This window comes from Staurois parvus, unplaced genomic scaffold (assembly GCF_062004578.1).
Source record: "Staurois parvus isolate SC_StPar_1 unplaced genomic scaffold, SC_StPar_1.0 ptg000175l, whole genome shotgun sequence".
Taxonomy (NCBI): domain Eukaryota; kingdom Metazoa; phylum Chordata; class Amphibia; order Anura; family Ranidae; genus Staurois; species Staurois parvus.
The window spans coordinates 14,756,247-14,768,293 of NW_028317971.1; the positions used below are offsets into that span (position 1 = coordinate 14,756,247).

Below are 12,047 nucleotides of genomic sequence, written 5' to 3' on the forward strand. Positions count from 1 at the left end.
TATTTAAATAAAATTGCACTCATGTGGCAGTAGACATAAACAGGCTGTCAGGGATCCCCTCGATCCCCGCCGCGTTGGTCCCGGCGCAGGCGCAGTATGCCGCCCGGCGCAGGGACTCGAGCACTGGTTCCGGGCCGGCCGCGGCGTTCGAGTTCGCGCATGCGCAGTAGAAGCCGCGGCCGCCCGCTGGGCACCAATGGCAGCGCAGGGCGGGATATTTAAACGACCCTGAGCTGTCATTCAGTGCCTTCTGGTCTTTCCTGCATTCTGAATCCTGTGAACCTGTACCCTGTAAGTTATTGACCCGGATTGAACCTGACCTTGCTGTTTTCGCCTGTTCTGACCCTTGCTTTGCCTGACCTCTCTCCTGAATGCCCCCTATTGGATTTGACCTGCTGTTGCTGACCTGGCGTGTGACCCGACCATTCTATGCCCGCTGCCTTGTACCTTGCCGCCCTCTCTGTTACCGACCCGGCCCGTCTGACCCTGCTCATCCATCCATCCATCCCGTGCAGTGGGGTCTTCTGACCTCCTCACATCAGACTCTTCCCCGTGGGAGCCCCTTGCGCATACTACTACCACTGACGGACGCACCCGGTAGTCACGACCTGGTCTCAGGGAGCTCCAAGTCCATCCCCACCATCAGGGGCCCTGGTGAACAAGCACCCTGGGACTTAGACTCCGTGCGCTGGGGACGCCTATTCAGTGGAGTGCTAGTAGTACCGCCGGGCGGTCCCTTACAGTACCAGAAGGCCATGACTGAGTCTAGAGGAGGTCCCTCGCCGCTGGAGGAGATCTGCAGGCACCTATCCAATTTGACACAGGCCGTATCGGCCCTGCAGGATAGATGTCAGCAGATTGAAACTCAATTCCAGGCCTGCACTATATCCGTTCCTGCCCCACAGGCCGCGGTCCCCACACCTCCAGCAGCCCCTGTGCTGGTGTCTGGGGCACTCGCACCACTCCCGGCGGCCGACCCCCGAGTACCCTTACCAGAACGTTTCCACGGGGACCGCACACGGTTCAGAGCATTCCGCGAGTCCTGCCTCCTCTATTTTGAGCTACAACCCCGAACCTTCGTGACTGAATCCGTGAAGGTGGGGTTCGTCATATCCCTCCTGCAGGGTGAACCCCAAGACTGGGCCCATCGATTACGGGGAAAAAATGACCCTCACCTTGGTTCGGTTGACAGTTTTTTTGATGCTATGGCCATCCTTTATGATGACCCGCAGCGGGCAGCTTCTGCTGAAGCTACTCTGTACACACTCCGGCAAGGCCGCCGAGCGGCGGAGGAGTACGCATCTGAATTTAGGCGGTGGATGGGGGATACTCGCTGGAACGAGTTCGCACTCCTGCATCAGTTCCGTGTTGGCCTATCAGACGGCCTGAAAGACGAGCTCGCCCGGGTGGAGGTACCTGAGACTTTAGAGGACCTAATAGCACTGACCATTAAAATTGACCGTAGACTGCGGGAACGCAGGTTTGAGAGGTCCGGCCAGGGTCATGGAAATCCCTGGGGATCATTTCAGGGTCCCAGTCAAACACCTAGGCCAGTCATCCAAAACCGGCCACCTGGAGACAACCCCGAACCCATGCAGCTCGGCCTGGCACGGCCTAAACTATCCCCAGAGGAACATCTGCGCAGACGATCCCAGAACCTGTGCCTCTATTGTGGAGAAGCTGGTCATATGGCGCGTTCCTGCCCGCAGAAACTGAGTAAGTGCACCTCTTCTTCCTTATCCCTTGGCAATGTTGGTCCATCCCAATACTTAGTGGTGCCCCTTTCCTTTCAGCTTCCAGAAAGGACCGTGGAAGTATCGGCCATAATTGACTCTGGGGCATGCAGCTGCTTCGTGGATATTAATTTTGCTCACCAGCAGGGTATTCCCCTTCAGTTGAAACAAAAGGGGTTCAATATTTATTTGGCCGACGGTTCTAGAATAAAATCGGGGGTAGTGAACCAGGAAACCCCCTCCATCACCACTGTCATTGCCGGCCAGCACCAGGAACTCCTCCGCCTGGATGCTATAGCTTCACCCCTCTTCCCAGTCATTCTGGGGCTCCCATGGTTACGGGCCCATAACCCCCAGATTGACTGGGAAACCGGAGTAATCACGTTCCCTTCCCCATACTGTCGGATATACTGCCGCACTTCGGGCCCGGGGACCCCCCAAATCCTCCTGTGCTCTGAGGTGGAAGCTGAATTAAAACAAGTAATCCCTGCGGCCTACCATGGGTTTCTAGATGTGTTCAGCAAACGGGGAGCTGATACTCTACCCCCCCACCGCCCTTATGACTGCCCCATTGACCTGTTACCCGGCTCAGAAATTCCTTTTGGGCGAATCTTCCCCCTTTCAGAGCCCGAATTGGGGGCCCTAAAGGAATATATCGAGGACAGCCTCCAGAAGGGGTTCATCCGCCACTCCACTTCACCGGCGGGGGCGGGAATCTTCTTTGTTGAAAAGAAGGACAAAACCTTAAGGCCATGTATCGATTACAGGGAATTGAACAGGGTCACGATAAAAAACCGTTACCCACTACCGTTAGTACCTGAACTGTTCCAAAGTTTAAAGTCAGCAGTAGTTTTTACCAAGCTGGATCTGAGGGGGGCGTACAACTTGATTCGCATAAGGGAGGGGGACGAGTGGAAGACGGCCTTCCGCACCCGCTTCGGTCATTTTGAATATCTGGTCATGCCGTTCGGGTTGTGTAATGCTCCGGCCACGTTTCAACATTTTGTAAATGATATTTTTAGAGATTTTCTGGATGTCTTTGTGATCGTTTATTTAGACGACATTCTGATTTTTTCCCCGTCTCTGGGGGAACACAGAATACATGTAGCAAAAGTATTGGGGCGGCTGCGGCAGCATGGGTTGTACGCCAAGGCAGAAAAATGTTGTTTTGAACAATCCAGCATTGCCTTCTTGGGCCTGATTATCTCCACCGCGGGGGTCGCGATGGATCCCCAGAAGGTCGCTGCAATACTGGATTGGCCTGAACCCACAGACAGGAAAGGCGTCCAGCGATTCATCGGCTTTGCAAATTTTTACCGGAAGTTCATCAAGAACTTCTCGGGTCTGGTCTCCCCCATTACTCAGCTAACCAAGCTGGGGACCCGATTCAGATGGACACCAGAAGCGCAGGAAGCTTTCGATGCCTTAAAGAAGCTGTTCACTTCGGCACCCATTTTGGGTCACCCAGACGCCGCTCTGCCCTACATCTTGGAGGTAGATGCATCGGAGAATGCGGTAGGCTCCATCCTCTCCCAACGAAAAGGCACCAAGGAACTGCTCCACCCGGTAGCGTTCTTCTCACGGAAACTGACCCCAGCGGAGAGGAACTATGATATCGCTGACCGTGAGCTACTAGCGATCAAAACGGCGTTAGAGGAATGGAGGTACCTGCTGGAAGGTGCGGTGCACCCCATCTTAATATTTACTGACCATAAGAACTTAGAGTATCTGAGAACTGCCAAGCGTCTACGCCCGCGACAGGCGAGATGGGCACTATTCTTTTCAAGATTCAACTTCCATATTACGTACCGGCCGGGATCAAAGAACACTAAGCCGGATGCGTTATCACGGATGTACGAAGACGCCAAGGAGACCCCAGTACCTGACACCATCCTATCCTCGGGTAACTTCTTGGTCCTTCAGTCGGACCTTCGTTCCAGGCTAATGGAGGCATCCACAAACTTCTCTACCCCAGGCGGAGGGCCACTCCAGAACAAGGGGGGACTCCTATGGAGGGAAGATCGAATTGTGGTGCCGGAAGAAGCTCGAACCCTGGTCTTGGGGCATTGCCACGACCACCCAATGGCGGGGCACTTTGGCCCAGAAAAGACCCTGGAACTTCTCCGACGCTCATTCTGGTGGCCAGACATGGCTAAAGATTGTAAGGGCTATGTCAGGTCCTGTGTCACCTGCCAGAAGAACAAGCCCTCAAGAAACAAGGTTTGGGGTCTGCTGCGACCCTTACCTATTCCTGAACGGCCTTGGCAAAAGATCTCACTAGACTTTATAGTCGAGCTTCCGCCATCCCGAGACCACACGGCAATCCTGGTAGTCGTGGACCGCTTGTCCAAGATGGCCCACTTCATCCCGTTGAAGAAGACCCCCTCGGCGGCCGAGACCGCGCGAGTCTTCATTCGTGAGGTTGTCAGGTTGCATGGGGTCCCCGAAGACATTGTCTCGGACTGAGGGGTCCAGTTCACGTCCAGATTCTGGAGAGCACTGTGCAAAGCCCTGGACATCAAATTATCTCTCTCTTCTGCGTTCCACCCTCAAACTAACGGTCAAACCGAAAGGACCAATCAGACCTTAGAGCAATATTTGAGATGCTATACCTCATTTACTCAAGATGACTGGCTGCCACTTCTTCCTTTAGCGGAATTTGCGTATAACAACGCCCGCCACTCAGCAACAGGGCAGTCCCCGTTCTTCGCCAACTATGGCTTTCACCCAGTCTTCCTCCCGGATTTGGTGTCGGAATGCCCAGTACCAGCAACACAAGATGTGGTAACGTTCTTCGCTGCGAACAATGAGAAGCTTCAAGTGGCCATCAGTCGGGCCCAGGAAGACTACAGGAAAGCATTCAACAGGAAACGGAGAGGAGATCTGGTATTGCGGCCTGGGGAGAAGGTTTGGCTGGCGACGTCCAATCTAAAGATGCTTTGCCCATCGAAGAAATTGGGACCCAAATTTATAGGCCCCTTCTGCATTAAACGGATGGTTAACGAAGTAGCCTATGAACTCGCCCTCCCTGACACGCTCAAGATCCACCCGGTCTTTCATGTGTCCCTTCTGAAGCCTGTGGTCCCAGATGCCTTCCCTGACCGGGAATCTAGACCCCCGGAAGCGGTAACGGTCGAAGGAGAAGAAGAATTTGAGGTTGAAACAATCCTGAAGTGTCGAAGGAGGGGAGGCCAGACCCAATTCCTTATCAAATGGAAGGGCTATGGTCCTGAGGACAATTCTTGGGAACCAGCCCATAATGTCCATGCACCCAGACTTGTCCGGAGGTTCTTTCGCGATCACCCGTGGTGGAGAGATCGGATGGGCATCCGGAGGTTGCCCGTAGGGGGGGGGCAATGTCAGGGATCCCCTCGATCCCCGCCGCGTTGGTCCCGGCGCAGGCGCAGTATGCCGCCCGGCGCAGGGACTCGAGCACTGGTTCCGGGCCGGCCGCGGCGTTCGAGTTCGCGCATGCGCAGTAGAAGCCGCGGCCGCCCGCTGGGCACCAATGGCAGCGCAGGGCGGGATATTTAAACGACCCTGAGCTGTCATTCAGTGCCTTCTGGTCTTTCCTGCATTCTGAATCCTGTGAACCTGTACCCTGTAAGTTATTGACCCGGATTGAACCTGACCTTGCTGTTTTCGCCTGTTCTGACCCTTGCTTTGCCTGACCTCTCTCCTGAATGCCCCCTATTGGATTTGACCTGCTGTTGCTGACCTGGCGTGTGACCCGACCATTCTATGCCCGCTGCCTTGTACCTTGCCGCCCTCTCTGTTACCGACCCGGCCCGTCTGACCCTGCTCATCCATCCATCCATCCCGTGCAGTGGGGTCTTCTGACCTCCTCACATCAGACTCTTCCCCGTGGGAGCCCCTTGCGCATACTACTACCACTGACGGACGCACCCGGTAGTCACGACCTGGTCTCAGGGAGCTCCAAGTCCATCCCCACCATCAGGGGCCCTGGTGAACAAGCACCCTGGGACTTAGACTCCGTGCGCTGGGGACGCCTATTCAGTGGAGTGCTAGTAGTACCGCCGGGCGGTCCCTTACACAGGCGTGTACAAACAAAAAAATCAATTCTTTCCAGCATCCAAAATGGCTACCGGCTGGCCGCGCATGCATGGTAGTGTGTGTACGTGGCTCCTCCCTACACGTTTCATCACAAATGACGTCATCAGGGGCACGTTCACACACCCAACCATGCTCCTTATATAGGACCCAAAGCCCCAGAGGATCGCCCCCATTGGTTACAAATTGCAGGGGAAGGTGACGACACACCTACTAACTAATCCATCAATTGATCAATTTGATGTTAAAACGTGATATAACACCATCTAGTGTTGAAAAGATAAATAACAAGAAACTTAATAATTAAAAAAATAATAGTATGTCACCACAAATATGCAAATAGATCACAGGACTACCAAGTGGTAGTGATGTGAAAGAAGTGATAACACCCTTGACTGGTGACCCAGCCTGATAGACTATAACCAGTATATTGTGGCGCCATCTACTGTTATAAAACCAGAAGGGCATCTACATAAAATTGTTAAAATAAAATAAAATATACGTACTGTATGTATAATTATGAGTATACAGATTCTTCAAAAGATTTGTGATATTAACATGTAGGCACCATTACTTGAATGTACCATAATACCGCCCAGTATTTAAACCATTAATAAACTAAAATCTAATAATAACAATCTTCTGTGACTGAAAGTCGCATGTACTCAAAAAGTCACATGAAATACAACAACTAAAAAAGTCTACATAATAACAACAGGACAAGATTCAACTATTATTAATGAAACAATTGATATCCCATTCAATATTTAGACCCAAAGTCTTGAGTCGGTATATCCAACTTGTTTCAGCTTTAGAAATCGTTCTCTTTGCATTGCTATCTTGCCAATATGGAACATACTTCTGTAAAGCAAAAAAGGTGGTACCTTCAGGGTTGTTGTTATGTTTTAAAGCATAGTGTTTAGAAACACTGTATTCCTTATAGCCCTTTTTTATGTTGGCAATATGTTCACCTAAACGAACATGCAAGGCACGTGTTGTATGCCCTACATATTCGAAACCACCGCATTAAGATAACCTGTTTATTTAAAATGCAATGCACCACACATGCTCCTGTGCATTGCAGGTGCGTTGATTTAGTGCATTGGAGTGCCTTTGAAAATGAATGGCTCTGCAGCATATAAATGCACATAAGTTGGGATGTGAACCCAGCCTAGACTCTGGCACTGACGTGATTGAAGACGGTGTAGCCGCCTAATTCTGGCTACGAACCAAGGAGTTCTACACAAATCTTTTTGAAGACTGACATAGAAAGACTCAGGCAACACAAGGTGCTTTGCTTCAGCACCCTTGTTACCTTTGGCACATTTTAAAGCATATTTCCCCTTTTGTGGTCAAATTTCAGAAAACCTCACAATTTTCCCATTCCTGCAGCGTAACCTAAATAAATATTTTGTTTAAATGTTTCTTACTTTTCTAGGTGTTCCTTTAGAGTAGACCTTGGGCAGACTGCAAGCCACTCTAAACAATTTGAAAAGGAAAGGAAATTCAGTCTGTCCCCACAAAGTAGGGACTGATTAAGTTTCTACTCATTAATATACAATTAACCCAAGCCCTGAAAATTCGGACATGTGCATGCCAGAAAATGTAGTTTTTGTTTTGGATGCATTCGATAGGTAGATATTTTGTTTATTCGCATACATTGTGTCGGTCCAGTTCATTTTCGGGGTTATTTTCGTTTCTCGGGATTCATTTCATATATTCGTTATACTGGGTGGATTCAAAATGTTTCAATGTCTTTACTCTATTTTAGGATGGATCTGAATTCATTATGAATAACAGCTGGTTCTGCTGTCAGCAGGGAATCATGCTCACAGCAGATGAGTCATGGTTGTTAATACCTTCCCACCCGGCCTATAGCAGATTGGCGAGACACTCCTCCTTGTGACTGGGCGTCATATGACGTCCTGTCAAAAGCAGCCGCTCACACGGCCACAGGACCACGCAGCGGCACAATCTGTCACTGGCTGTATTCACAGGACACAGCCGATGACATATCTCTACACCACCCGTTGCCAGTGTCATGTGTCACAGCCCATCTGTATCATGTGATGAGCTTTGCCCAATCACAGCAAATCACAACAAAAGACTGAATGAATCAGTTTCATTCAGTAACAATGATTGCAAATATAAATGAAATACATTGGTATTAGCAATCATAATGTGTAAAAAGAGAAAAAAAATCCTGATCACTTGACCAGAGTAGTTCCATGTTACTATGGTAACATTGTATTGCTTTGGTCACAGTGTGTTGAAAAAAATGGTAAAAAAAAGGAAAAATAATGTAATAAAAAATAAAAAAATAATAAAAAAAATTTGAAATAAATAAAAATTGAATTATTAGTATTATTTTATTTTTTTTACATACTGTCACCAGTCAGTGTCCCTGATCCCTGCCACACCAGTTATATAACAACGCTGTACTGGACTGGTGACAATATGTAAAAAAACCAAATTGCGAATTTTTTTTTTATACATTTCTACATTTTCCAAAAAATTGTAACAAAAAATTACAACCTCCAAAAAACTCACCATGCCTCTTACTAAATACCTTGGACTGTCTATTTTCCAAAAATAGGTAATTTGGGGGGTATTTGTAATATCCTGGCGTTTTCAGGCCTCAAGAAATTAGATGGGCCGTCAGTACATAAGGATTGATCAATTGTCAATTATATATACACCATGGTTTGTGGACTCTAACTTTTCTACAAACTAAATAATATACACTAATTTGGGGTATTTTCACCAAAGAAATGTAGCAAAATACATTTTGACCTAAATTTATGAAGAAATATTATTTATTTGCAAAATTGTATAACAGAAACAAAGAACAATGTGGGGTTTTTTTCAAAAGTTTCAGGTTTTTTTGTTTATTTAGCAAAAAATAAAAAAACTCAGTGGTGATTAAATACCACCAAAAGAAAGCTCTATTTGTGTGAAAAAAATGTCACAAATTTTTTACGGGTACACTGTTGTATCACTGCACAATTGTCAAAGTGTGACAACACTGAAAGCTGAAAATTGACCTGGGCAGGAAGGGGGTAAAAGTGCCCAGTACTGAAGTGGTTAAGGATGCTGCGGCTGCCTGCTCTTTAACATCCAGCTATTCTTTACAATGAATTCAAGTAATTCGTTATGTTATCGAATGAATTTGAATCTGAATGAAATGGATGAAATGCATTTGTTATTTTCGCTATACAGTAGATTACATCTGATGAGTACACTTTGGGGGGATTTACTAGAACTGGTGCATTCAGAATCTGATGCAGCTCTGCATGGTAGCCAATCACCTTCTAACGCCAGCTTGTTCAATTAAGCTTTGACAATAAAACCTGGAAGCTGACTGGTTTCTATAAGAACAAATAAAAAATATAAAGTAGGGGTTATTCTAGTTTGGCTGCAAAAGTGAAAATACACTTTAAACTAGGGTAAGTTGACATTCTATGTTTTGTAAACCTTCTTTCTATGTAAAGTTTGTTTTTATATATGTACAAGAGTGTGGCGATGTTTTCTCTTTAGATATGCAGATTTTTGCCTCTAGTTGTGCCTTGCTGACCCTCATATGTGAACCAATTATAGTCAATATGGTTTAAAACAAACTGCTCCCCAATCTATAGTGAAAAAAACACCCTCAATGTTCCCAGTTTCCACAGATCTTGTTGTCATTTGCCTATTCTTTGGTTTCCATAATGGACTTCAAAAACCGGAAAATGTACCTTTAATAATTAAAATAATAAAGTGATGCAGTATAGCAGGCAAGCATTAGTAGTACTAAATTACATGTAGTGTCTTTATTATTCTTATTATACAGGATTTATATAGTGCCAGCAGTTTGCTCAGCGCTTTACAATATAACGGGAGACAATACAGCAACGATACAGTTCAATACAAGAGGGTTAGGAGGGCCCTGCTCCTTGGAGCTTACAATCTAAGAGGGAGGGGCTAGTGGAACAAAAGGTAATAACTGTGGGGGATGAACTGGTAGGAGGAAGAGAAGATTCCATTATTAGCTGAAGGCAGGATGGGCTTTGCTGAAGAGATAGGTTTTCAGAGATCACCTAAAAGTGAGCAGAGTAGGCGATAGATAAATTCTGATAAATTGGAGTAGAGGGGTCAAGGGGATGGGGGAGGCTCTGGAGAAGTCCTGGAGACGAGCATGAGAGGAGGAAACAAGGGAGCTAGAGAGTAGGGGGCCGCGCGAGGAGCGGAGAGTACAGTTTGGGTGATGTTTGGAGTGATATTAAAAACTCTTAAAGCTCTGGGCAATAGAAATTTTTACCCCACCCATGGGACCACCCTGCATTGCAAGAGTTCAACGCCTGGTAAATTTATGAGGATAGGAATAAATAGTAATAGTGACCCTATTCATTGGTCCCACAGGCTTCCTTCCAGTTGCACAACCAATCACTCGAAGTAGAGCACTGACAGCCGGGAGAATGAGAAATAAGGTAAGTATTACTGCATATTCCAATACCCCTAGACAAAATGAGGATTTATCCCTTGCTATGTGGGGGGAAGAGGCACTGTAAGGGTAATTTTAGATTTGAATTCAGTTTTAAGCTGGGAAACTAAAAAGTATAGTTATTGTATCTTCTGTAAAAATCTGTTCCCTATCAGTATAGATTTATATATATATATATATATATATATAAACTATAAATTATATTGCTTTATATGTTTATATGCTTTTCTCTAGGATTTTCCTCTGTTTCCTCACCATCAACTTTCACAACCAACACCATACAACCTGCTGATATTCCATTAACTGCAGAACTACCCAGCTTAGATGGATTACCACTTCATAGCTCCATGGCGAGACAACCGCTGTCTTTTCCTGTTCACCACAGTGCCCCGATGCCTAAGAGTTACTCAGTATCACTAGTAAATATGGACACTTATGGATTCCAGAGAAACCATCACAGCGACCAGCCAGCATGGACATTTGAAGGGTTATACTCTGCTTATAACTACTAAATCAGGAAAAAGCAACACATTCTGGCTCTTCTATAAACTCATTTGAAATACACATACAGTATGTGAACTTATCTGCCAAAGGATTTGTAATACTGAGGTGGATTTGCAAGGCAGTAAGACCAGGAACTGCTAACTGACTTTAAAAGGAACAGCAACACACTGATTAAATATCAACTCTACTCAGTCTCTCTCCATCGGAAATTCTAACCATTTCTGGCTAGCTTTACAGACCAACACATTTTCTTAGGAAAAGAAGGTTCTAAGAATGTTTTCTAATCATTACTGGGTCAAATTGATGTTTATCTTCAGTCGCAGTGACGAGAATAATTAAAAAAAGCAGGATGGAAAATTTTTCGTGTCATGGGCTCCTTGGAGAAGTGGGAAAGTCCAGGAACCACAGCAGTGCCAGGATGACTGAAATCTAGCGCTTAACCCTATCACCTAACCCTGAACTCTCAGCCTGGTCCCCAACTCTAACTTTAATATAACTATGGCTATGCTATAGACACTTAACGTATTCATTGCATATTATTAAGGAGCAGAAAATGAGCTATTAAACAAGTCCTTACTGAGTCCTGTATCTGCAGGCACTGTGGAGGAATTAATTATTGAAATTAAAGTGTTACTAAACCCACAACAGTAAAATCAGTCTATGCAGTAAAGCATGCTTGTTATACTCAATGTGAAAGGGGTTAATACTCCGCATTGCGTAAAAAGGATGTTTGATCCTGTCTTCTCTGATCCTCCCCTTCTTTTAATGTCCTCAATATAACTCCTGATAGAACAGAGGCATGGAGACAAGCTACACATGCTCAGTTTGGTGCGTATTGCTAGACAGTTTTTTTTTTCTTGGGAGAGTGCATGTGTTCAGCACAGGGTCAATCAGCATTGTCCAGACAGAGGGTCAGGGGTCCTGCAGCCTCATAGGACAGAATAAAAACTCCTCCTACAAGCTTTAACCAGTGCTCTGCTGGACACTGACTGCACAGTCCTAGGTTTAGTAATGCTTTAATGCTAGAACACTGGAGTCCTTTTGTTAGGCTGCATTCACTCCTGAGCAGTTTGAAGCACAAAGCTCGAAGCTTCAAAATGCTCAGGAGGAAAAAAAATCAATATTACTCTGTGGAGATGGTTGACATCTCCACTGCAAGTCGCCTAAAGCAGAACGCCTGAAGCTCAAAAAAGTTTTGGAGCTACTTTTGTAGCTCAATTTGAGCAGATGTGAATGTTTTTGGCGCATTTTTATTCTCA

The 12,047-nt window shown here is 46.3% G+C and overlaps 1 protein-coding gene across 1 annotated transcript in view; it reads left to right on the forward strand.

Moving 5' to 3' along the window:
- The window catches only part of PAX4 (paired box 4), a 93,519-nt gene extending 82,723 nt beyond the window's left edge, over nt 1–10,796 (forward strand). The window contains exon 10 of the mRNA XM_089677002.1: nt 10,519–10,796. Coding sequence (XP_089533128.1) covers nt 10,519–10,796 — 278 coding nt within the window. The remainder of the gene's footprint in view (nt 1–10,518) is intronic.
- The last annotated feature ends 1,251 nt before the right edge of the window (nt 10,797–12,047 follow it).